This window comes from Perca fluviatilis, chromosome 16, assembly GCF_010015445.1.
Source record: "Perca fluviatilis chromosome 16, GENO_Pfluv_1.0, whole genome shotgun sequence".
In the NCBI taxonomy this organism is placed as follows: Eukaryota; Metazoa; Chordata; class Actinopteri; order Perciformes; family Percidae; genus Perca; species Perca fluviatilis.
The window spans coordinates 18,596,958-18,624,073 of NC_053127.1; the positions used below are offsets into that span (position 1 = coordinate 18,596,958).

The window sequence follows — 27,116 nt, forward strand, 5'->3', positions numbered from 1 at the left end:
CATAGAGGGACAGATCAGGCTTATGTTCTACAAGCTGACAGTAAAGACGCACTTCTGGATGTGAAAGAGAAGCTCAGCCTCTCTATCCACCTGCTCCTACAGCTCTCAGGTCATCATGGACATAGTTGTGGAAAACATCTACCTCCTGGTCATAGTCACCCTCATCAGTGTACTTCAGAACGGTGAGAAAAAGCAAGAAGCATCAATCATAGTTTAAAACTCTGAATCAGTAGTTAAATATGTTAACAGTATAATGATGTTGTGATGACGTTAATGCTCTCTGTGTTTAAGCATTCTTTGCCCTGAAGGTAGAGAAGGAGTGCATCAGTCAAAATATCCACACACCTGCCTTTGAACGAGTTTCTTGTGCCAAGTAAGTGCCCTTTCATACTCAGTTCTTGTGTTAATCTAATGAAACATCAGAATCAGAAAAGGGTTTATTGCCAAGTAAACACTTACAAGGAAGTTGCCTTGGTGGTTGGTGCATACATAAATATATTAATATGAAATAAACAATAAATACAGAAACAAATAAATACAAAATAGCTGTTTAACATACGAAAAAAGAGGCTGAAAAGAGGCCTAAACATATGCCAGTGAAACAATGGGATTTGTGTTTCCTACTATAACACTCATAAACTTTGCATTTGGTTTAACATTCCCCTGAATGTTACCTCCATTGAGAGGCAGTCCTCATTTGCCTGAACACTCCCAGAATGGGGACAAGAGCTGGTACAGAGTTCATTTGAATGCTTGCTGGGAAGGCGTCAATAATTTATAATTTAATAATTACCTTTTTAATTTATTCTTTTTCTAACTTTTTTGTTAGAAATCACTACACACAGGCCTGAAACACACATACACACACACAGGACCTATTCCTGCACAAATGAAGAGATGTCAGAGTGAGTCAGCTGCCAGTGCTGGACCAACGACCTGAGCAGTTGGGGTGGTGGTGGGGGGGTACAGCTCAAGAGCACCTTGGTAGTGCCCTGGAGGTGAACTGGCATCTCTCCAGCTAGAAATCCACACTCTGTTCTTTGGTCCATATGGGCACTTGAACCAGTAACCCTCCTGTTTCCAACCCAACTCCCTACGGACTGAGCTACTAGCATTAGGAAAACGTGTTTTCCTCCAGCCTCTTATTTAGGTGACTCATCATCCTGTGTCAAAGTTAAAGGAATGAAAACTGCTGATATATTTTGCAGTCTGTGGATGGACATTTGATACTGGTGTTATGCTCTGTTTCAAATTTCAACCCAGGGATCATGTGCAACATAAAAGCAAACTTGTTTCTCAGAATAATGACTTTTTTGCGCTTATTGCAAAACCACTTGGCACATAAAAGTTTGCCAACACAAGAGTACGTTTACCTGACTACTTACAGTCGATTCCTCATTTCAACAATCAAACAATGACTCAATTAATTCATAAGTTTACAACAAATGTGTTAATTGATTTACCAAAAATGACAAACGTTCTTTTGTTCCAGTTTCTCAAATGTCAGGATTTGCTGCTTTTCTCTGTTTTAACAAATAGGTTAAAGCTTGAAATTCAAATCTTATATCTGTAACTGACATGTCTCAGTCTTTATTCCAGTCGCTCTATTAGTCCATGAGTAACAATAGACTTCCTGTTTTTATAAGGAAACATCGCCACATCCTGTCTAGTAGGTAATACGAGGATTTCAAACGTTAGCCTCTAAAATGTGATGCAAGCATTTGGTGACTAAATAGCCTGTCTTTGTAATATTGTTAACGGATTTTAGAGATAGAAAGAGGTAAAAGTATCCAGTACAAGAAAGTGTTAGAAAAGTCAGGAAATAATATAGAAGTTATTTTGTGTAACAAATTAGCTCACGACCCCTCTATTCTGATGTATGATGTTTCTTTTGATAACTCTCATGACATGCGTGTGATTGGAAAAGGTTTAAGGGACATGGCTCCGGGTGAAACAGCGGATTATTGCAAAGTATTGCAACAGCCAGTACGTGCAGACTCGGAGAGTACGTGGGCTCAATTTTTCCTGGCTTCCCATTTCAACTCTGTTCCTCCGACAATCAGGCAGCCACACTGGGTTTTCTTGCTCATGCACTGTTTTTATCTTTCACAGCTACTTCTGCTCTGCAGTTTCAAAAACATTTCCTAGTAACAGCCATGGCAACAGGGCCTTAGTATCAGTCTCCACACTGTCTGTGTAACAGTTTGCAGATTGCGTCATAGTTTTTTGTTGCAGGTGACTTCCTTGACATGTGCTAATTACACCTCTTGTTTTACACGTCTCCCAGCCGTAACTGCATGGATTCTTATCCCACCTTCCTGGCAGTGATGTGGTGTGCCGGTCTGTGTCTCAGTCAAGGTAATCATTAATCAGTTACTCTAAAAGAGAATATCACTTATGTATATTTACTTCTTTACCTTTATTTGAGAAGCAACATTCAGAATTGCACTTGCAGTAACACTTAAACTATATGGTCAAAAGTATGTGGACACTCGAACACACAAACATTTCATTCCAAAACCATGGGAGTTCATTTGCATCCAGTGTTCAGAGAAGGCTTTCCACAATATTTTGGAACCCTGGCTGCAGGGATTTGCTTCCATTCAGCCACATGAGCATAAGATTTTAGGCATGGATGTCGGCCGATTAGGCCCAGCTCACATTATCAGTTAGAGTCCGTATGGGATTGAGGTACAGGAGCAATGATGGGACAAGCCTTTTGACTGGTTGGCAGATTCTATTGACATAATAAATTCATGTTCAAACTTACTGCATTGTATTTCATTTGCAACTTTAACATATTTAGACTCTTCTGAGCTCAACAAATAATTAACCCAGAATACTCAGAACAACTAACACATATTTAACTCATGTATTTTCATACAAAAAAAGTTCCCATGTAAACTAAAACATGTACATTAAATCAGACTATCACCACTTTAGTCATATTTTTTCAGGATTGTTAACTTTTAACCTGCAACTGATCAGCAGCCCACATACTGTATGTAACATATGTAAACACTAGTGTATTCCAGTTTCTGTTACCATCTTTAACAAGAGTCTTTTTACTTGCAAAGGAAAGCTTACTCGCCAGAGCCTGAGAGCTTCAGTTTTATGGTTTTATGGGCTTCACTGATAAGATAAATACATAAAAAAGTGACTACATTCTGTGTGGGTCACATTATAGAAGGATCAGTGTGTGCTGTATCATGAAGACTTCCCTTAAATGGAAAAAAGGAGCTTTGCCCAAACCATGAAACACCGCCCCAGACCAAAAGTTGACAGAGATATCCATGTACTTTTGGCCATAGAGTGCGTTATGAATGAATGAATGAATGAATGAATGCTTTATTTCAAACATTTTAAAATAATAAAAACACAAATACAAACAAGATATTAATTTAACATATCCGAAAAGGAATAGGAAGAAGCAAAAGCTTATTTGATCCTACCCCCTTTTCCACTACTATATAATAATCCTCAAGAATAGCTACATTTTTACATCACAAAGTATTTATATCATATTTAACATGTTCTTTACAATTTCCTACATAAGTATATTTATGCACCAAAAGGTAAATGATTTTTTCCTATGTATATATTGACCATAAAAATAATGTAAACTAATAAATAAATCTGATAGTCAAAACCCTTCCTCCTCCCTGTATTTTGTGAAAACCATATTTTTGTACTGTTTTTTTAAACTTTATGATACCACATGGAGGTTATTTACATGATTTCATTTTTCCTGTCATCCGTTTGAAGCTCCTGCTGCCTTTGCTGGGATCATCTATCTTGTAGTCAGGCAGAAGTACTTTGTTGGATACATGGGACAAACCTGTCAAAGGTAAATAAACACAAGCGATCTATGTTGCATGTGTGCGTTTAAAGGCATGGTCTAACAGATATATACATTTTCTTTTCACAATTCTTCGTAGCACCCCAGGCTACCTGTTTGGAAAACGCATCCTCTTCTTCCTGGTCCTTATGTGCATTGTGGGCATCTTCAACTACCTGCTGATGCGCTACTACGGTAGCAACTATAAGGAATATGTGGAAACCATCACCAGCGCTTCATCTGCTCTTCTCCTCATCCCTTAGTGCAGTGTGTGTCGCATAATGGCAACACTCCACATTTATCTTTTAACTGATGAGAACTTAATTAAAACTCTGTACTCATGTTTTTGTAAAAGAGAATTTATTGTGTTTGGTAAAAAATAAAAAACCTCTCATAAACAAATGCTGATTCTTTAGTACAAAATTCTACAAACCTTTCATTCTGCAGTAACACAGATGTTACCCCTTCAACCCCTCATGAAACAAGTGAGTCCAAAAGCCTGTTTACTAGCACAATTAAAACACCTGAAAAATTCTAGACAAAATATGCCTGAATAATCTTCATGGCATTCAGAATGTCCTTGTCAGTGCTTGTCTGTGGTTTCCACTCACTGAACAGAAGAAGTATGTAGACAAAAAAGCCATTATATAAAGGTAGATCCTGCAGGTCCAAGAAGTAGGCTGGCCATTCACCTGGCAGGTTACAACCATTTGTCTGTTGATCAAGAAACTTTCTTGAGAATGCAGACCCAGACTCCATCAAAAACTCAGTGGATAAACTCATTTCTTTTTCTTGCTCTCCATCCACTGCTGGCTCATGTCAGTCTCAACTTTAATGGTAAGAGATATGAGCAGAGAAGACAAGTTAGACAAGTGTCTGTGCACGCTGACAAATACGGAAACATTTTTTTATGGTTACGATTAACGTGATAAGAAGAATAAGAAATACTTACGTTAAATTTTCTTTTGCTGAACCCAAACCAGTGTGGGAAGTCAAAGAGAGCATCAGAGTAGTATTTGAGGGTGAAGGAGGCATCTCTCCACACAGGTTTGACTTTGAGTTTGTCAGTTATGATGTGGATGTTTTTTGCTGCCCAGCTCTCCAGTAGTTCAGTCAAGTCAATCTGTTATAAGGAAAAGTCGCTTTCAATGCCAAAGTACAAAACATGTTAACTCCTGGAATGTACTAAACCACATAAACGTGACAGAAAGACCATGAAGTCCTGCTTACATCCACCCTGTAGCTTTCCCCAGCAACAGAGGAGATGGTCCAGTCCAGGCCTCTCTCCATCTGCCACTTGATGAAAGGATTGTTGCTGTCTATGGACACCACAAACTGCTTCAGCACTGATTCAGGGTTGAAGATAATTCATGAGTAAAACAGGAGAGAATACAGCAAGGAGAGAGTGCAGAAAACATGTTGTCATGGCACAAGTACTGTGCAGCCATTGTAATTTCTCTACCCCACCCATTGCAAACATCCCCAGTTAGGGGCTTGAGTCAGCCATGCCACCAAACTGCATGACCCATTTAGCAGCTTAGAGCTGAGTACACACTGGGTTCAAAATTACAATTTTGTGCAAGCTAAAAATGCCAGTGGTGCCTTTGAGGACCTTTTTTCTTTTTCTTTACTGTGCAATTATTTCAGTGTAATTACACAAAAACGTTTTTTCTGAGTCATGCTGAGGTCATTATGGTAAAATGGGTAGTACAGTTTAGGTTACCTCTAGCTTCATTGGCTGCCTTTTTGCCGGTCACTGAAAAGTTGTCTTCGCAGGCAGACATCAGTAGATAGATCCTCTTGGTCAGCAGACTATTTCTCATGCTGGTGTACTCCCATAAATTGTGCATTTTAACTTTCCTGTTTAAAAAAAACCAAATCAGACATTTTCACGAGATTTATTTTTTACAGTCTATAGGCCTATTGTATGCGTACATTTATAAGGCCGTGCATCATCCCATGCAGTAGACTTGTTTTCCTCACCTTCCCAACGACTTCTGGAAAACTATTTTCCCTTTGCAGGAGTCGAAGTCATCGACGAGCACCAGGCTCTTCTCCGGCTCGCTGTGCACTCGGTAACCCGAGCAGAGAACCTCCACGGAGAAACCGGCCGGAGGTTCTCTCAGGAACTCTTCCACTTCTGTCACTTCCATCCAGCTGTGGGACACTTCGTTTATCGTCATGGTGTCACACTTTTGTCCTGCACGTCCTCCTGCTGCTGCTGTTTACGTTGCCCGCCTCAAGCCTGCAGTTTTAATAACCACGGTGAAGTTACAGTTTACACAATAAGACTTCCGGTCTTCTTTGGCCAAACTAATTTAAATCCTATAATTAGGATCGTTCAAGTAATTTAACAGGCAAAAACACCATCCATCCCCGTGCTCTAGCTTCTCAAATGTGAAGATTTGCTACTTTGGTTTACGCCTATGGCATTGTAAATAGAATATATTTGATAATATAATCAAATGCATTAATTAGTAGCTAGTCCTGATATTGAGCAGTAAATTCATCTTTTAGTCAATCAGTCGATTCAGATAAATAATTGTAATTGGCATTTTTCACTATTTACTGACATTTAATACACCAAACTATTAATTGAAAAAATAATATTAAGGAAGGCTACAAAAGTAGGCTAAATATAAAACCCCTCAAAGAAATGTTGCTTCAAAGTTCAAATCAATTGATATTCTCTATATGTAACATTACCCAGATGTTATTGTCTAAAAAAATACATATAGCCTATCGGTAATCCTATTAATGTTGTTCTTGCCTTAAAAACTTTATTTTGAAGGAAAATGTATTTACTTCCTGTTTTATTATGCATGACATGACCTGGAGGATATGACTATAGGGTATGACCAAGGATACTTGTCAAGGCTGGTTTACTCGTCCCTATATACATAAATACATAAATATATAACACACATACATAAGTAAGTGGGCAAGTAAAGTAAATGATAATGATAAATAAACAATTATACAAACAAAAGAATTATGAAAGTCAAATTAATTGAAAAACTACATTGCCCATTGTTTCCATGATGGTGCGAGACTAATTGTTCCCTTTTATTTAGACTATAAGACTAATGACACGGGAATGCACGAGTTTATGAGAAGCCACTTGAAGGCAGCATTTGGCCTTGCATGGAAACAGCTGCAGAACTGAGAAGGAAAAGTACAGCACCCAAATTTAAACATAATTAGTCATCTGAGAACCTTTGTGGAGCAATGACAAGATTAATGTGCTGCATATTTGTGTATTATATCAACAAACTTGCATATTTTATCCATAAGCAATGTTTGCTCAGACCTTTTCAGATGAATACATGTAGGCCTATATTTAGTTTTTATATATAGTTTTCTTCAGCAAATAACACACCAGAGTAAAAAACAGATCCATAAATCAATTATAGCTCTTGTTTTATTGACACCAATAACTGTTTGATAAAGTTAAACTTTATCCAGTTGTTTTAGAGTGAATAATAGCAGTTTATCCTTCTTATTTACATTTTCCTCAAAACTTTCAAGCTGACACAGCTCTCTCTCTCTCGTTTGGATTTCTCTTCGTTAAGTTCACTTTATTTGCACACAAATGTGAACACTCACTGTGGTTTCACAGCAGAACCACCCCGTTTAATTTGTGTGGCCAAGAGGTCCAGGTTTAGACTCAGTGGTCGGAAAAACCGCTGTCTCGACCAGTCTGCATGCCTACAACAGAAATCATGCTTTCAGCCTCCTTTTGGGATACCTCTACCTCATTTGAGACTGTACCTGCCCTATATTGGTAACAAAATACAACATCCCACCTTGCCCACAAACAAACCTTTGTACAGCTCATAAAGTCTAGTTTATCTTTAGTTGTTTATTGTCTGTTTATTTGTGCGAGGCTAACCTCTGACCTCCATGTGGAGGGCAGACAGAGACTGTACTGCTCTCAGATCAGAACAGAGATTAAATTCAGTGCCGCTTTTGTAGATATGCAGGACTGAGAAGGAAAAGTGTAAAATAGTACACTTAGTAACAGTTTGTCTGATCTAATGGACTCCTCTGCTGTAGGTACTGTTGCTTTGTCATAAATCAAATCAAACAGAGAGGTTAAGGTACATTAGCATTATCTACACACTGTACCTAAAGTACTCATTAGGCAGCAAAATGGCCTTTGTCAGTGTTATTATCATATAATACTGGATTATTATAACTAATTGACCAACATGTAAGCAGCTAATTTTAACTATATATAGGCTACTGTTGAGTAGTCTACTAGCCTATATATTTATCAGTCAATCATATTTGTATAAGTAAAATCATTATCTTCTTGGTAAACAGCCTAGCTGTCAAGTACCTGTAGTGGAGTAAATATTAGCCTACAACTTTTGTCTTTGCATTGTAGTGAAGTAGAAGTATAATAATAATATCGATACTCAGATAATGTAGGCATAGCTCAAAATTGTACTTAAGTAAAAATAGTGTACGTTAGTGTAACTTACATTATATATTAACGTTATATCAAACGACCAGGGCACAATATTATTCTAGTGTACAGAATGTCAAGGTAGTAACCTAATATACTAGTGACCGCTAGGGGTCGCTAAAGCTCCGCACTAACAGTCACTACAGTCGAACACAGAGTTCTGCCAGTGCAGGAATGTACCTACTAGCTAACCACTTTCTTCAATTTGCCATTAAAAGACGGTGATTTCAAACGAAAAACAGCAGCCACGGGAACCATGTCACACCATAATGCGGTGAACGGATGCAAACTGGTCGCTGCGCTTCTTCTTTGGCTTGGTAAGTGGGGTCAATCAATGCCCTACTGAGACAGCTAGCTAAACCGCTAGCACTAAAGCAGGAGACACTGAGTCAGGTCGGCTGAAAAATACCGGAAGTTGGTTTGATTTGGCCTTCAGTGTGAAGTTATCAATGTAATTAAACAAGACATGGAGTGCATTACATTTGGAAAGATGTATCAATAGATATATTTACTGATAAATTACCCACTTGAGTTATTCGTCGTTGACAGCATGGTACATGCTTTGTTCCAAAATATTGGATACGTTTTATTTTTGAATGCAAAACAGGAACTGGTAAATTTATAGTGACTAGCTTGACATACCACTAACAAATGCAGCAGGTCATCCCATTATTGTTTAGTCTATGGTTCCCATGGGGTTTTGTAGGGTACTATACTTTACATTTGTCTGCAACCCCGTGGTGTAAGTTGTACTGACCTATCAGAGGCATCAAAACTAATAGGAGGGCGAGGGAAATGTCAATCAAACAAGCCAACACAGTTCTGAGAAACCGGCTCTGGTCTAATCAGGCTAAGTAGCTAAGTGGAAACACCTGTGGGGGTGTGTCATGGGTGTGCAGTGCAGGGTCTTTAAAATAGACACTGAAAAGCATAACCTGTTTTAGTTAATAATAAAATGATTTACAAAATGCATATCATATCATTAGTATTGCCACAGAGCATAGACATTTTATGTGGTCGTTCATAGTATATATATTTTTTTTACATTATTGCTATAAGCCCTTTTCATCTTATATATGTCATAGCAGAAAAAGCACAGGTGTAAATAACAATAATATTGTCTGCATTCCCTCTACTATTACGCTTACTGGGACACTCAATCATTACTGTTATTTATTACACCTGTGTTGACCATAACAAGTCAACATTTCTGCTGTGAAAAGGCCTTTTGGCTGATATGGGTGGAAATATATATTATTTATATATTTATTTGCTTGAAATATCAAATGATAGCCAAAAGGAAATTTACTTTTTCAATATATGAATTAGTTTTCTTCATAGTATGGCAGGTTTATGCAACCATAGCATGCACCTGTTGTTTTGACTTACGTCTTGATTGTACACACAGTACCTTCCTTCTATATGCTGTCGATTGAGAAAACATCAAATCAGCCAGATTAATTCAACAACTGCATGTGTGAGTGGAAGGGCCTTGAACAAGGAAATATAAAACACATGATGGTTCAGCAACCGCATGGGCTATTTCTCACCTCAATTTTACAGGATTTAGAAGCATTTTTGTTGTTGTTGGTTAGATTAGAAGACATTCAACATCTCCAGATCATGTTTTTCTAGTTTGAAAAAATCATTTACAGCTATATCAAGCCTGTCTCAAATAAAAGTATTAATGGACTTTCCACGCCACAAAGAATGGCACAATTGCACTTTCCAGCATACCTCTACCCTTGGCATAGATTGACATGCTTATATACACCATTATACTTGTTGACCCTTATAAGGAGGATATGTTTACCACCATAAATACACACAGAGCATTAGCAAGTATAGCTGCCCTGCTTTTAAAGTCTGTTTTGAGGTTTTTTTGGATTAAAAGTCTTAGTTGTATCTTGTTAGGATAATTATAAGAGGTGTTGGTGCAGACATAACTCTTCTACTGCAGCTGAGTCTGCTAATGCTGGGGCTGTACTTGCACCATTATTACATGTCATACTACTATGGTTTTGTCAAGATGTTAAAAGTTAGTGAAAATGGTTCCTTTTTGCAATAATATACACAGTTTATACTTGCTGCACTAGCGTTTAATATGAAGACAAGTATATTGACAGACATACATAGATATTGAGTGCCAGAAATGTCTCAAAGTTCAAGGTGACATATTCAGTCAAAAACCAAAAGATATTATTTTTTCAACTATTTAAAATGATGTAAAACAGGGATTAACTGACTACTTGTGACTCAGCACAACTAATTAATGAATTTTGATGAGATATTCTTGCTTCTTTTCTGACCGACTTAAGGTGCCTCTGCTGGAGACAAACACACAGGTCGTGCTCATGTAAGTGCCGCCCCCAGATTCCTGCTGTGATTGTGCTTTACCATGTGGCTCAGCAGTGTGTGTCAGAATTAACGAGAATCCCTTTGACTCTCTGCAGGCTGCAGAGCACCAGCAGCACACGGCACACAGCTCTGTTGGTGAGTGAGGGATTTCACTGCAGATGGACTGATCATGTGTTGTCCAGAGTGACACAGAGTGCATATTAATGACATTTGATTTAATCCAGAATGTGAATGAAAAGCTCAGCTCAGACACCAAAATCCTTAAGATTGGTCATTAAAATAAATACATCTGAGGGTAATAGGAGGACATGGACTCATAAATTAAGTAATGTTATATCCTGTTTGTTTAATCCATACATAAACTGAAGTGTAAAAATGTGAAGTTGTAGTTTTACAAGTTATGTGTTAGACTGTTCTTTGGCTTAGTGACTCTGTGGAGTCTTGTCATTACTGTGAGTTTTTCCTGGCAAGAAAACAAATAAGTTCACAAATTCCCTGTTTCTTTGCATCATCATGTCTCTTTGCATTTCCTAATTTGTCATCACTCTACCTTTTCTGTCCACCTTTATCTCAGGATTGGACAAGGTGGTGTTAGTGATCCAGAGTCAGAGGAACTCCTTCCACGCCCGTCGAGGCGGTCAGAGAAAGGTGGAAGTTCTGAAGCAGGCAGCTGAGCTGGGACAGGTAACATATGGCAGGCAGTCGATTAGCACCGTTGCTGGGTTTAGATCTTGGCTCTGGTCTTTGTTCTGTGCTGTTTGTGTGTCAACGTCTGTGTGTGTGTGTGTGTGTGTGTGTGTGTGTGTGTGTGTGTGTGTGTGTGTGTGTGTGTGTGTGTGTGTGTGTGTGTGTGTGTGTGTGTGTGTGTGTGTGTGTGTGTGTGTGTGTGGTAGATGAGTAAAAGCTTTCTCTTTTTGATTTGATGTTTATCACAGCAAGATAGACATTGATTGTAAGCTGTTTTGAATGAGTGCAGATTGTGGGTCATGCGTTTTTTGACTGAAGTATTACCAGGCTTGGGTAGTAACAGAATACATGGAACATTCTAAGGATATAAAAAAGGTAACTGCATTCTGTTAAAGTTACAGAAACAAAAAGACGTAACCTGATTTATTGATACATTTTGTAAAAATGAAGATTGTCTGCAGGGTTACAGTTTTAAAAGCTTTTCAAATAAAGAATGATTTAATACTATGCACATGTGCACACATGACAACAGCCTCACACACCACTCTGGTCTCGTGTGAAACTATAGCTCAGTGGTTCTGTACCTTTTTTACGCCAAGGCCCCTAAACAAATTAGAGCATGGACCCCCATTTGATAAGATTTTGTCCCAGGGTCCCCCACCTGATAGGATTTTTGCTTTTAGATGTTTTATTACAGAAAGTGTATAAACCCATGATACAAAATAGTCATACATTGTGTTACTTATGGATGGAATTATAGTAAAAATAAATGATTCCCCTTTTTGCTGGAGACCCCCTGGAACCCCCCTCAACCCCGGACCCCACTTTGAAAACCACTCCCATAGCTAACAGTTGCAAACTCATAATCATTATCAAACTCTGACAGCTTGTTGTCTGACTGACGTATGGCTGTCTTCTTGTGTTTTGTATATTGGTTTGTTTTGTCATACAGTAAATCATAGTTACACAGCTGTGGTCATGATGTCACTTAAATATTAGCAGCAGCATCTCATTTTTAATGTTAGTGCTTTGTTTACACAGATTTATATCCACATTAGCATTTATATAGCGATAAACACATGGCTTTTTATTGTTATTGGCCGCAAGTGCAGGCTTTTAATCCAACACGTCAGGGCCAATGCTGCGTCTTGTCAGCCTCATCGTACCAACCTCAATACGGTGTCGCCTCATTTGGCCGCCATGCTCTCAGCTCATTCCGCCCACATCTCACCACAAAATTACAGCAGATAATAACCCCATCTCACACCCTCAGAACCTGAGGTGGACCCGAGAAGAGATGTGCTTGCATGTGATCTTTCAATGTGTAGATGTCTGTGTGGACATAAAGTAACCATACTTTAATATAAAAGTGTATAAGCATATTTCCAAAAGTAAAAAAAATATATTTTATTCTTCATAGGGCAAGAGGGAGTAAATAAAAGAAGAAATTTAATTTAATTAACTTAATTCCAAAATGTCACTTTTAGCTGTTACATTTATTAGGTATACTTAACAAAACTAACGTAGTCTAATACAAAAGATGTTGATTCAACTGATCATTTTAAAGGCTACATTTCGTGGTGCTCTTGAATTGTATTGCTTTATACTGACAGGTGTTTCTATTATTTTGTCCACCCCATTTATATCAATGAGTGTAGGCTAAAAAAACAGAAACACCTCTCTGAATAATGAAATGCGTAGCTTAATGACAGTGAGTTCTGCACGACAGTCCTGTTGTATTGACATAATGCACATGTTTCAGTTGCTACATTTAGAGCTCTGCAGCCAGGAAAAGCCTCGTCATTGTCACCAATTAAAAACTATTGACTTTGCTTTTGGTCACTCTTTGGCACTTGGGGGACTTGATCTCTGCCTAGACAAGTAAGAATCAGACAATGACTCTATTCAAACTTATTCTTGGCTATACTTTTCGATCCTGCCAACTATGTCTCTGTCAGTGCTGTGAATATGCGTGGAAGAGATTTGTGAGTTCTTCTGTATGAGTCATTTAGAGAGGAGGGAGTCGTAAAAACAGAAGTCTCCTAATCAACTCTTTCCCCTTGTTATGCCCTTATTGTCAGCCTGTCATCGTCAAAACTATAATGATGTATAACATTTCAAACAGTAAACACAGCAGGATGTGTCAGTTAACTTGTTCAAGGCCTCGCCACCCACCAGCATGTCTAGGTGTATTCGGCAGATCATCTGTCAGTGTCAGTCAATGCAGCATGTATAATTTCCTCCACGGAGTCACTTATGTTTATACTTCTTGTATCTTTTCACAAGGAATGTTTAAACCACAAAAAGTGATTAATGTACTTTTTGGTTAATCTCTGGAAACAGTTTATTCTGAAAACCAATGCATGCTCTTCTCACTTCTGTTATTAGCATCCCTCAGGGAGACGATTACCCTTTTACAGTGCCCTCTGGTGGTAAACAAATTCACACCGTCCTCCAGCAGGTCCTTGGTTGTCTTTATTGTCTTGGTGTAAATCGTGTTCCCTCAAAGCCCTCAGTTTTAAATTTTATGTGCGATCTTTTTGAAAAACAGTAAAGCAGTTTCAAAGAGATGTCTTCAGTGTGATTTAAAGTGATGGTTCGGAGTAATTTACCCTAGGGTCCTTTGCACCACGACCTCGAGCCAAACACTCCCCCAGAAGCTTTTTTCACCTGGGTCTAACATTGGGCGAGTTAGCGTAGAGTAGCGTTAGCCGCTGAATAGCTTAGCGCGGGGCTAATGGACCCACGTTTGTATCTCTTAAATTACTAATAATGCCCGAAATGATACCAAAGGTCTACACTAGTACAAATAGGTTATGCACTCATAAAACAATGGATTGGAAAGTTTGTAAGTACACCAGAAGTTTATGAACACTTGCCTGCTCTCTTCTGCTCTCTGCTGCTGCTGCTGCTGCTGCTGCTGCCTGCAGTTAGACTCACAGCAGCAACAACAGCAGCAGAGAGCAGAAGCCAGCAGGCAAGTGTTATTTACATAAACTTCTGGTGTACTTACAAACTTTCCAATCCATCGTTTTATGAGTACATAACCTATATGTACTAGTTTAAGAGATACAAACGTGGGTCCATTAGCCCCGCGCTAAGCTATTCAGCGGCTAACGCTTCTCTACGCTAACTCGCCCAATGTTAGACCCAGGTGAAAAAAGCTTCTGGGGGGGTGTTTGGCTCGAGGTCGTGGTGCAAAGGACCCTAGGGTAAATTACTCCGAACCATCGCTTTAACACTTCAATTCACCCATGTTTGTTTTTTGATAGACCTAAGGTGTGTAGTTAGATAGATTGTCATGAATATTTTTGGCTTATCCTCACCATCACACCATTACCTCATTACCTCAGTGTTGTAACTCTTAGTTTTATCACACACACACACACACACACACACACACACACACACACACACACACACACACACACACACACAGAGTTTGTACTCATTTCCTTATCCAATCGTTTTTTTCACGCAGGGAGTTCCAGTTGTTCTTCTTCTCCATGAGCTGTCAGAGTATGAAGGGGATTGGAGTATCCTCCCTGTGCTTCCTTAGTGAGTGGTAAACACACATATGGAGATGATAAACAAATTAATCAAATAAGATATAATTGAATTTAGCTTTATTGATTCCTGCGGGGGAAGTAATTGCATAAAATAATTGGCTTTGTGTGGATCTTTCCAGTCTGTCTGCCAATTATGGCCAGTCGGCATCCTGGTTTTTCTTCATAGAGGAGGAAACCAGCGTCGCGCTGCCTGCTCTGCTGCAGGTCCTCCAAAGATATCAAGTCCAAGAGGTGAGATGCATGCACCATGACATGCAAACATCTTCCTAACAATACTGACTATCTGTATTATACAGCCTTCTTTGCTATATGAATGTCTCGATGGTTGATCTACTTCCCTGCACTGACTATAAACAAGCAATGCCAAGAAAATGACTGAGCAACTTTCTTTTCATATTACCCTGCCTAATGCCCCTTTTTGCAACTCACAGGAATGGTTTTTGGGTAAGCGTCTCCAAGACAACGAGGCCTCCATTATCCACCACTATGCGTTCTCTGAAGACCCCACTTCTTTTAGTTACCCTGATCCTGCGGCAGGCTGGGCTCTCAGCACGCCACTGCTCCAGAGGTGTCTGCACATGAATGTGTCACTGATATGTTTCTTTCCTTTCTTTATTTGACATAAAAACATTTTTTTAAGAAAGGGTTGGTCCACAGCAGCAAGAATGCCTTCATATCATCATCTCAGTGTTAAAGTAGTTGAGACTATTACAGGACATGGTGTTGGAAATGAAGACCCAGTCCACATTAAAATGAAAATGTCACAATCACATTTTTGTCTATGCTTGAAATTTAAACAGGCCGTCCATTGCTTTTTATGTAGGCCCATAAAAGGTCCTATCTTCAGAAGTACCTTTTAATCTACTAAGCATAGACTAAAATACTTTGAATGATGAAATGACACATTGGTATTTAATGTAGAACATGCACATTTTGATATATTTTATATTAAGATAAAGCAGGAGTCAAAGGGATTGCTGAACCAAACCAACGACTCAGGACTTCCATAACTCCATGACTTATGACTTATACAAATGTACATTCTCATATACAAGGTAGGAAAGTTCCCACTTCTATTCTACTGTTTCTCTTCTTTCAACATCTTCCACTTTCATGTGTTTCAGACTCACTGAGCGGATCCAACACGAGCATCCAAAGTCCGATTTTACCATCGACCTGAAACATGAGGTACTTTGAAACAATTTCCAGGAGTTCATAAATCTGTGTGTCCTCTCCTGCCTGTCGCTATGTACAGTAAGGGATAATGTAGGATCATTATTACAAATTAAAAACCCTGACTGGGTGATGCAGGACCCCGATGTGAAGGATTACTATTGTTAAGACTCCATTGTGGTTAAATTGTACTTTGCACCTCAACAACTGCTGTGATAAGCAGTGCCATCTTCCAGGCTGCCTGCTGAGCTAAAATGCTCAGGAGCTTTCTATGCCTGCAGCTTTTGGTAGCTCTATTTTTATATTATTAATGCAAAAGCTCTACTTCTGAATGTCTCTAAAAATGTTTTTTTGTGGGTATGGGCAGATTGTGAATAATGTGAATAATAATTTTTCCATTATGAAAAAAAAGTCTAATTTTCTATGGAATGCTTTTAAGTTAGTCCTAATATGAGAGTAAATTCAAAACAAAGTTTACTTTTCTGGTGTCCAGACCAAGAAAAGACATTAATTCATAATGTTGTAGTGGAAGTTTCCTTTTCAGCAGGGGGAAGTTTTCAGAGTTTAGTAAATTGAAACAAATAAGACAGACTGAGACTAAAACCAAGTTGGGTTTTTGTATTTTATTAAAAATATATATTTGCAAATATAGGAGCAACATGATTTCACAAAAGGCCGCAGCCCAGTGTGGAGTCAGTTTCTCAAATGAGTGAACAGAAACACCAGGCTTATATGCATCTTCAGAGTGACAGCACACACGCACTTGGCTTGGTATGACGCTACAATTTTTACATGCAATCTGATACACATGAAGACAATCAGAAAAAACACAAGAGACATCTCGGAGCCATTTCGCCTCCTCCTCCCTGTACGATAGTTTTAGGGTGACCTTGTGGCCCCTATCTGTTCAGACAAACAGTGCTCACATTATGTTCCAGACTGGACGTCTTAGCAGTTAGAATCAAATTCTGCATGTGGGAAATGAGATCAACTCTTTCAGCATTTGTGAGAGAAGTAAAGTACGAATTAAACATAAAAATATAAGGAATAAGGTTAAATGTAATTTTCCCATTACAATGTTACTCCTCCTTGAAAGCAAGGGAATGATTTCATTAAAATGCATAGCGAGAGTCATAAACCTCGAGCTGTGTGTCCCCTTTTGAAATTCTTTAATGGCTTACGGGTAATATAAAATAAATTATTTATCAGGTAAGTAAGTGTATGTGACTGAGTTATTAAGAGGTCCAGAGCTACCAGGAAAAAAAAGATATTTACTGTTTGAGGACCCAGTGAGCTCTTGTACTGATCACTGCAAATCACTGTTTCAACTGTTACCCCTTAAGGCCTACATCTGTCTTCATGTCTGTTTCTGTTTTTCTAGATTGCGTTGTATATTTGGGAGGAAGGAAATGGACCAAAACTGACAGCAGTTCCAGAGTTTTGTAAAGAGACGAGAGACAACTGTGCTACGACATTTACATCCTACCTGCCCAACTGTGTATGTATTTATTGATGTTTACATCACTATATTTGGGTGACATTAAAATTCGCAACAGGTTTTTAACGAGTGTGGCTATGGCCAAATCTCTGGCCAAAACATAGTGTAAAGAAGCACCAGGTGTGACAAGACTAATGGCCAAGAGCTTATTTGAAATTGGTGGTGGTGGTGGTGGTGCTGGAACTGGAGTGGGTGTGGAAAATTCTGTCTCCCTGCCTGTATGTGCGTATACATTTGTGAGCATGCATTTGTAATATGGGTATGGGTGTCTGTTATGGCCATTGTATGTGGTATGGACAAGTTGAGTTTTAGAAATCACTAGACAGAATATAAAATGTCACAACTCAAAGGAGCATTACATATTTAGTAGGTAAACACAGTTAACGTTGTCATGACAGGTGTTACTAATCTGGACTGAATATTCAACTCATGTGAGCGTGACTAGGTTTTGGAAGAGGTACTGTAAATATCAAAAGGATGACATTATGGACATCTCTCAGGCTTGCTTTTATGATCCATCGCCTTTTAATCATATTTATAACTTGGCTGTCCAGCTTAGTTAAATGTGTGCACGTTGCCAGTGCCAAGGCCTATTGTACAGAATACATGTAGACAAGTCCTGTCGGACTGCAAGGATGAATGAGCTGAGTCAGTCTGAAGGCTAAACAGAAGCCAAGTTGACTGCTAACCGCACTGAGTGGGATGAAGGAGCACTGCAAGATCTGTTTAACACAATGCTAGAAGCAAGGTGGTACACAAAACAACCTATGTTAACAAGACAGGACTCTAAAGTCTTAATTTCTATACACCTAAAATATAGAAGCAACATTTTCTCAGCATGTAATGGACTTTGCACACCATTAAACAAACGTATTATTACAATACAAAGTTAAGTAGACCTTATATTTGGAACACATACTCTTTGTTATGCCAGAATGTCTGGCCAGATGATAATATGTGGTAGTACTGTTAGGACCATGTGTTGCCATCCCGACTAATTTAAAGTCTACATCCTGTGTGTTGTCGCACCGCACACTGTTTGTGTTCACCTGTGCATGTTTTTACAGTTTTATAGCTTTGGCACATCATGTTTTTAATGAAGAGGGACATTTTTTTTCTTTCCTTCTTTTCTAGGGAGATCCGGTGTCGAAGAATGACGTATTTGTTGCCGTCAAAACTTGCCAAAAATTCCACTCAGAGCGAGGTGCGTTACTCCCAACCCTTTTTGAAGGACAAAAACAGTTTCATTCATTAGAAAATATTACATTCTGCAGTGGTGGAAGAAATATTAAGATCCTTAACTTAAGTAAAAGTAGCAATGTTAATGAATTAATTAATTTGTAATTAGTTAATTAATTAATTTATTTGTAATTTATGATGAGTAAAAGTCCTGCATTCAAAATCCTGCTTAATTAAAAGTACAGAAGTATTTTCAGCAAAACGCACTTATATATCAAAAGTCAAATTACTCGTTCTGCAGAAAAACTGGAACCTGTAACTGATCTGAATAAAAACTGCAGCTATGTCCATCAAATAAATGTAGTGGAGTAAAAAGTAAAAGGTTTCCCCGACATGTAGTGAAGTTGAAGTATAAAGTACTGTAGCATAACTTTCACTCAATTAGAGTACTTCTACCACTGATATTGTAAATGTGCAATTATTTTCTACCACTGTCTCATTAAGTATAATATTATACATTTTGTCCATTGTAAAGGTGCAGTGAAGAGAATTTTTTTCGAGTTCAGTAATACATCTCAACTACTAGATGGCATACAATTATTTTTTTAATATTTCCACTTACTAGCTTTTTGCAAGCTAAACTGTCCCAACACATTTGTAAACTTTTAGTTACACTTGATAATTATTGATGATTTGTGCTATACTTTTTGTGCAAAAGTTTCACTTGTTGTTGCCAAGATGAACTTTTTCAGTGTAAGTTTATCACAGAATAAATGGAAATGAAATGTAAATTACAGCACATTTAGCTGCAAAAGATGCACTGAACTCTTTTAATTTGTCACTGCTTTTTTGTTTACTGACCCTTGCTTAACTGGTCATTCGGTCCTAGTTAACCTGTCAGGTGAAATCTACTTGTTGAAATTCACAGCCTCATCTAGGCTGTCCACTGAAATTGCAGCAGTGTGTGTAATTATCCAAAACACTGATGTCTTTTATGGTCAAAACTGACTTTTTAAAAGTGATTAACAAAATCAAAAGTAGAAAGAACCGTGTGTGATTAGCTTGGCTGTTACTTTAAATTCAGGTTATAAGAATTGTGTATCAATTAGTTAGTGGATTTGTTTGAGAATGAATTAACGTAGGATAACGTACAGTTTTGAACATTTTGAACATCAACATGCAGTGTGTAAGCATGTAGTTATCCAGTGTTTTGTTCAAAGACAGCCTGAATTGTATTATTCTCCCAGTTTGCAGCAGCAGGGACTCACAAGATAGTTTTAATTATGAGCTCTGTATGTATCTCTATGATTCAGTGTTGTTTGAGGTTAATTTTTCTCCCCCCCCCCACCTGGTCTCTTTTTGTTCCTCTCCCCTTTCTCCTCACAGTACCAATCGTGAAGGCAACCTGGGAGAAAGACGCTGGGTTTTTAGAGTATTACAGCGATGTCACTGATGCCTCCATACCCACAATCAGTCTGGGAGTGCCCAACACTGAGAGAGGTGAGCTGATCCAGGATATGTTGGAGGGATTAAATCACATAGCTTGTCTTGGAAGCACTTTGGGATGCCCCAGAAGGAGCTGGAGAAGGATGTTGCAGAGTTAGAGGGTGTTTGTGATGCCTATAGGCCATACAACCCTGACTAGAATAGGTAGCTGAAAAATGAGGGGATGGATGGTGATAGGCAAGTTGTCAATAGATGATGTGCAGAAAATTTGAATAATTTGATTGATTTCTGACTTTTCCTCTAGCGCCACCAGCAAGTTTCCACTTATTGAGTGGATTGGCATAATGTTTTGTACAGATATTAATGGTCCCCAGAAGATGAATCCCACTGACTTTGGTGATCCTCAGAGTTTTCATCTAGCCCCATCATCAGGTCAAATGTTTAATTTGTCCATTACATTGATTTTTGACAAAATATGTGGGAAAAATAATAAAGCTGTTAGGGCTGTCAAACGATTAATTTTTTTTTATCGCAATTAATCGCTGAATTTCTATAGTTAATTGCGATTAATCGCATGTTTTATCACAGGATTTAAATTCTATTATTTTGCATTTCAGTTTTTAAGTACATATTAACAATGGAAAGCAATTCTTACCAGTGTATCTTGATTGGGAATCAAATTAATGCAAAGAAAGTTACTTTATGAACTTGACTTTAAGATTTGTATTAGTTTATTATTTATTTACTGTAAACAAAAGAAGAAAAAAGAAAAAAAAGAAGGGTACTAAACAACACTCAGGAACTTGTTTATTGTTAAGGCCATGGTCAAAATTTTAAGATTTAGTAATAATGTAATAACTATAACAATAACTTATTTCACCAGTAAATTGCTGTTGAACAACAAAAACAACCACCAAATGGGAAAAGGGTATTTTACAATTACTGTGAATGCACCACGAGGCTACCTGTTTTAAGTGAACGCACCGTCTGTGTTGTTTAATTCCGACAACGGCAGCTGCTGCGCTGCAGAGCAGACTGTTACGTCCCGCTGATGGAATCCTCTACAGTGAAATACAGTCACACTTTACACTGTTTAACGTTAGCTGTCAGCATTTTAACCATGTTTAAGCCAGGTCATGTTTGTAAATGAGAAGTTGTTCTCAAACGGTTTACCTGGATAAATAAAGGTTAAATAAAATAAATAAATAAATAAAAAAATCCAGCTGCTAGCTAAAGGTAGACTAACGTTACCTGCTGTCAGGTGTAGTGTAAAGTCAGGCACCGAAATGAGGCACCGAAATTTTCATTCTTATTCGGTCTTGTTACTACCGTATAGGTGCTATGTTTCGGTACCCAACCCTACTTACCAGAGTCAATATAGTGTGCAGTAACTTCTAAATAATTTTGATTACTCTCTGACGTCCAGTGATCACCGGTTGATGAGACAGCGTTTTGCACTTTGCTCTTTGGTTTCATCAACCTGAGTCACGTTAACTGTGCTATGCTTAGGTCATAGCTGGTAGCTCAAGATTGACGTGCTTCGGTGATATTTTAATTTGGTCACACATTTACACAATGTGCATATGGCTTTCGACTTGTCTACAAGTCATCCGGGAGTTTTGGAAAATAAAAAGCGCCATTCAGAATTGTGTTGCTGCTGCATTTCTCCATCATACCTGCAGCCTGCAGCAGGAGGACGTGTTACGAGGAAGTATGGCAACTTGATGATAAGTAAAGGTGCAGCAAAGGGTCAAAATAGTAGCCTGTTAGGCATGACCTGAATCCGAGTGAAGTGAAAATAAATTAACGTGTTAATGCTGACAGCCCTAAAAGCTGTATGTTTAGAGCTAAATTAGCAAGTGTTAGTATATGCTAACAAGCTAAACTATGGTGGTTAACATGGTAAACATTATACCTGCTTATGCTTATCATATGAGATCGATGGTAGAGATGAAAAATCAAGAAAAAATCCCAGTCGTAATTACAACTCGGAAGTTGATGTGAAAGCTGTTTACAAGTCTGAAAATAGTTATTCTGTTAACTTCAAGATGACATGAACGCAGCATTAGCATTTTAGCATTGTCATGTTGACGCATGCTGATGTTAGCATATACCTCAAAGCCCCACTGTGTCTAAGTATAGCCTCACACAGCTGTTAGGCTGCAGACTCTTTTTTCTTGATTGAGACCCTTTTTTTTTTTTCAAACAAAAATAAATCATTATGAACAGAAGATAAAAGACTAGAGTCCAGCTAAATAATAGCATAACCAAACGTAATATGATCTAGAGCCAGAAACAATAACTCTAATAAGCAACTACAGTAAGAAGAGGACAGACACCAACTTTGTATTGTCAATGAATGTCTGTAGTTTTCAATAACTCTTATTTGTCTGTGATGGAATGGTTGGAGCAGATACTTCTTTGTCACATAAAACATTCATAATCTTTTTTTAATGAATTTATAATGAAAATGTGACCAAATCTATTGGGTCAAAAATGTACATAAAGCAATGCTGTTGGAACACCCAACTGCGTGCAAGACCCAAGCTTCTGGCTGATGATTTTAGGTTTTCCTGAAGAATTTTTAGTTGTTTACTTACGGTATGCTAAATGTTTAAACAATGTTCAAACTTAGAGAAATCTGTCATATTTTAATCAATAACACAGAGCATGTCGTTTGGTCACCTGTCAATGGTGTCATACAACCTTTGACCCCTCTAGTTGCTCTTACTTCCATCAAAACACGGGAAACAGCAGATGATATGTTACATAGATGAGTATGAGTAGTTGTTAAGACTAGCAAAGCGCTATATAAATGCAGTCAGTTGCACGGCTTCCGGGAAGGCTGCTCTTGTGTATCCTCGCTCATAGCTCCTCAGCGATCCTCGATCCTCGATCCTTGCTCCTCGGGGCAGGAATAAGAGCTTTATGAAGGAGGGCCAGAACAACTTCCAGTTCAAGCGATGAGCGAGGAGCGAGGAACTGTCAAATAAGAGACTCGAGAAGCAGCCTATATACGCTGCCTTCCACCCTTTGTTCCTTCCTTTTGACCTGAGCCATGTTGTGTGTGTCCAGTAAGTAAATGTCATTTAATCCTTTGATTTTCCTTAGTGCACACAATTTATGTTCTTTTGATTCATTCTTAATAAATGGTTCTCTCGTTGCAGAGTTAACACCACACATACATACACAGACAAAGGCAAAGAACCTGACTTAAAACCTTCTGTGAATAAATAATCAGTTTTAACTGCCAACCTACTGACTGCATTCCATGCTGACACCAATTAAGTAGGGCTGCACGATTATGGCCAAAATGATAATCACGATTATTTTGATCAATATTGAGATCACGATTAATTATCACGATTATTTGTTGATTTTAACCAAAACAAATTTTATTGTCACATAGGCTGTATAACTGCTTTTACATCCATATTGTGCTACATTCCTGCTAATACATCCATATTGTGCTACATTCCTCCTTTATTGAAGGATACTGTGAATGAGTATGCCATTTCAGCGGTTGTGCGACCGCTTTCCATACATGCACGTTTGCTGTAAGGTATCTACCTGACGAAATAGCAATGCGGATTTCGGTGGATCATTACACTGCTACTTACATGTCTGCGTTGTGCTGTGATGCTCCGAAACCCACTTTGGAGGCAACACAAACATCGCTGCATGTCATGCTAGTAAACACTAATAACACGTTACACAGCAGGTAGCGTTAGCCTACCATTAGCTAGCTACAGTAAACACAAATAACACGTTACACAGCAGGTAACGTTAGCCTACCATTAGCTAGCTACAGTAAACACAAATAACACGTTACACAGCAGGTAACGTTAGCCTACCGTTAGCCACAGTAGTAACTGGATTAAAAACGGCTAAAATGCTGACAGCTAAACGGTGTAGTGTGACTTTATTTCACTATAGAGGATTCCAACAGCGGGACGTCAAACTGTCTGCTGCTAAAGCTATGAGCTAAAAGACACAAACTAGCACTGGTCACTGCTGTTGTCTGAAAAACAAAACATACGGGACAAAATGTTGCGTTTACTGGTAAACTGGTAAACATTGTGACCGGCTTATGATGACCGACCGCTACCTGTTGTGGAATTTTCCTCACGTTACTCTGTCCTCTGTGACTGTCTACATCGAAAAACTAAGCTGCGCGGTGCAGTGAACAACTCTGATTGGCTCACGGAGGCACGTGATCAGACAGTGGTTTATGGAGCGCTAGATTGGCTTTGCAAAAACTTTGATAGGGAGCGTTCTATGAACGGAATGACGCATTTTAAATATTGCTCAATCACGCAAATTTGATCGAGGGAAGCCCAAATCGTGATCGTGACCGTGATTAAAATTCGATTAATTGTGCAGCCCTACAATTAAGTCAACTCCAATGTTTCCGTTCAGGACCTGTAGCTGCGTTGAAATGGCTCCAAGTGACTTTCCTGATTTGTGTAAGTAAATGATCTGCTTTTTCAGGTCTGTGATGAGCTCTTTTGACTTTCCCATTGTAGCGTTTGTGGTTGAGTATAATGAGTGTATCAAAAGATGGATACACTCCATGACGTCACCAGCAGTAGTCAACCATAATCACTCACAAGAAGTTAAGAGGCCATGCCACAAAGCAAACTTGATTGACACAACTTTCTACATCACCAAAATTTATAATTCAAGTTGCTGTATGTATACTTTTGCTCCAGCAGATTTGGTCACATTTTCAGAAGACCATAATACATTCATAAAAGAACCAAATTCATGAACGTATTTTGTGACCATATGTGCTCCATAATTCCATCACAGTAACATAGTTGTAGAAATGATTGGAAACTCAAGGCTTTCATGAAATGTCCTTTACAAGTGCATTAACCTTTCGACCACAACTGTATTCTTGTGTGAGATGCCTCTGATTACGCTGTCTGTGCCACTCCCTCAAATGTACTTTTCAGTCCATTCACACAGCAGAGGGAAAGGTACAATGTCAATGACACCTCCATCTCTTTCTCACATCCATTCTTATATTTCTCTCTCTGCTCTTGTTCACAGGCTGATGGAAGTATCACGCTGCTAGTCATGTCCTCTGTACAATACCTTTTTTTCTTTTTGTAATCCCCCACATTGGACATCTAATTTTTCTTTCACATATTTTTTCATCATTCCCAACTGTTCTTTGCCTTCCTCTTCACTGTTATGTTTACAGACCACTCCTAGCTACTTTTTCTTGATGTAAACACATTGTATGTTCTCTGTTTGCAACATCGGTACCTGTGTGCATTGTCTATTTGCCAGATTTTCAAAAATATCTTATCTGACCTATGAAGTAAATACAGATAATTTATTGCAGTGCCAGAGTGAGTGAGGGTGTAGTTTATGACCATGGATCAGAACTATTTTAAAATATTGGCAGACAAATGAAAATCTGCCATGAATAATATCAACAGTGTTGCATTTTTCACCCACACGTTATCACATAACAAACCAGCTAGCTTAAATAAAATGAGGAATAATTTTTATGAGAAAACAGACCAGATCTGTCATATATAGTGGACCTCTTCAGTTTGAGCACAATCCACTCATAAATACATTTATCTTAGGGGTCAAAAACAGCCAGTTGATATACTTTCATGGGGTCTGATTAAGTCTCATGAGCCACAAACCTAAACTGACAACCCCTGCTTCATCTTTTTCACCCTATTTGTCCACATGTCATTTCCCTGCAGGGCATTGTGGAAAGACATTTGCCATCTTAAGGCAATTCTTGAGCAAAGCTGTGCCAAAGGCTGATTGGCTACTCATTGTTGATGATGATACACTCATCAGGTAAGAAGAGAGAAGAGATTCTGTTTAAACCTACCACTCTGAATTTTAGCAATTGAAGCATCAACAACAACATCCCAACCAAATGCATTTTTGATTGAAATTGCAGTGGTGACTTACTAAGACAGACACAACTTTAGAAATGGTTTTCTAAGAATCCCTCGAGACTAAGTCTCTTTTGTAGAAATTTTTGATGTAGCTAGGACCTTGTTTTGTGTGTCAGTGTACATACACTCTATACAGTTTATGTTATGTGCTTGTTTTTGGAAATAATGCATCCATGCACCTCACTTCCTGTTCCTCTGTTGATTATCGTCCATCTATAGTTTACCCAGGTTGCGGCGACTGCTGCGTTGCTATGACCCAAAGGAAGCAGTGAGCCTGGGGGAGAGATACGGCTACAGCTTGCTTCAGAACGGATACAGCTACACCACAGGAGGAGGAGGGTGAGGCCGTGGGGTGAAGGCATTGTGAAGGCAGTGTGGTTGTGCTGCTGGTGTTGAGGTGTTCAGACAGAAAGTGAATTGAATGTTCGCTGTGAATTTAACCCATGGACCGTTTGTCCTCATTTGCCTCAAACTGCCTATTTATGAGCTGTACAGGTGGTAGCTGTAAGTTATCAACGGACACAACACTCATTTCTGTGGGAATGTTTTTTTGTTCAGCTCAGCCTCTGACTAAACTCAGAACTCCTCTGGTTCTTCCTGTTATTTCCCTTTAAAATTCCTATACAGTTATTGAGCAGATTCATAAAACCCCAGGAAACGCACACATTTTTTGTTCAAGTTGTAACATTTTCAACTTTAGAGTAATTTCTTTCCATTGACTTTGTATGTCCATTGTATGACCGTGCTGCCTCTTAAATTCGCTTTCTGTCTGAACACCGTTATGGGGAATGAAGCTGCTTTGCAGGTTTTAACCATGGTAAGCATGTTACAGTAAAACAAGACTCAATATAGTATGACAGTGTTGCATATATTGTACAGTCTGTGTCTACCTGTCACATAACTTCATTGCAGCTGCTTTCTGGCAAATACTAAAATAATCCACATTTTAGAGCCATCTTTCATT

The 27,116-nt window shown here is 38.6% G+C and overlaps 3 protein-coding genes across 5 annotated transcripts in view; 2 read left to right on the forward strand and 1 right to left on the reverse strand.

The window, feature by feature from the left end:
• On the forward strand, positions 1-4,240 carry LOC120543574 (arachidonate 5-lipoxygenase-activating protein). The gene is made up of 5 exons (XM_039776697.1): positions 1-182; positions 292-373; positions 2,288-2,358; positions 3,766-3,847; positions 3,939-4,240. Exons 1-5 carry the CDS (start codon positions 116-118, stop codon positions 4,099-4,101), a joined length of 465 nt encoding a protein of 154 aa, XP_039632631.1. The 5' UTR covers positions 1-115; the 3' UTR covers positions 4,102-4,240.
• On the reverse strand, positions 4,177-9,083 carry LOC120543572 (mesenteric estrogen-dependent adipogenesis protein-like). Of its 2 annotated transcripts, XM_039776696.1 has the most exons (6): positions 9,067-9,083; positions 5,822-6,083; positions 5,562-5,698; positions 5,069-5,157; positions 4,791-4,961; positions 4,177-4,667 (listed from the first exon to the last, which is right to left on the reverse strand). In XM_039776696.1, exons 2-6 carry the CDS (start codon positions 6,019-6,021, stop codon positions 4,653-4,655), a joined length of 612 nt encoding a protein of 203 aa, XP_039632630.1. In that variant the 5' UTR covers positions 6,022-6,083; positions 9,067-9,083; the 3' UTR covers positions 4,177-4,652. The 2 variants fall into 2 exon arrangements, with proteins under 2 accessions (XP_039632630.1, XP_039632629.1); XM_039776695.1 differs by lacking the exon at positions 9,067-9,083 and having other exon boundaries at positions 5,069-5,184; positions 5,822-6,094.
• b3glctb (beta 3-glucosyltransferase b) overlaps positions 8,451-27,116 on the forward strand; it is a 21,432-nt gene continuing 2,766 nt past the window's right edge. For both annotated transcript variants that reach the window (XM_039776693.1, XM_039776694.1), the window contains exons 1-13: positions 8,451-8,626; positions 10,628-10,665; positions 10,763-10,802; positions 11,242-11,351; positions 14,836-14,912; positions 15,043-15,154; positions 15,355-15,491; positions 16,048-16,111; positions 17,478-17,594; positions 18,729-18,798; positions 20,160-20,273; positions 25,949-26,048; positions 26,372-26,491. In XM_039776693.1, coding sequence (XP_039632627.1) covers positions 8,566-8,626; positions 10,628-10,665; positions 10,763-10,802; positions 11,242-11,351; positions 14,836-14,912; positions 15,043-15,154; positions 15,355-15,491; positions 16,048-16,111; positions 17,478-17,594; positions 18,729-18,798; positions 20,160-20,273; positions 25,949-26,048; positions 26,372-26,491 — 1,160 coding nt within the window. In that variant the 5' untranslated portion in view covers positions 8,451-8,565. The remainder of the gene's footprint in view (positions 8,627-10,627; positions 10,666-10,762; positions 10,803-11,241; positions 11,352-14,835; positions 14,913-15,042; positions 15,155-15,354; positions 15,492-16,047; positions 16,112-17,477; positions 17,595-18,728; positions 18,799-20,159; positions 20,274-25,948; positions 26,049-26,371; positions 26,492-27,116) is intronic.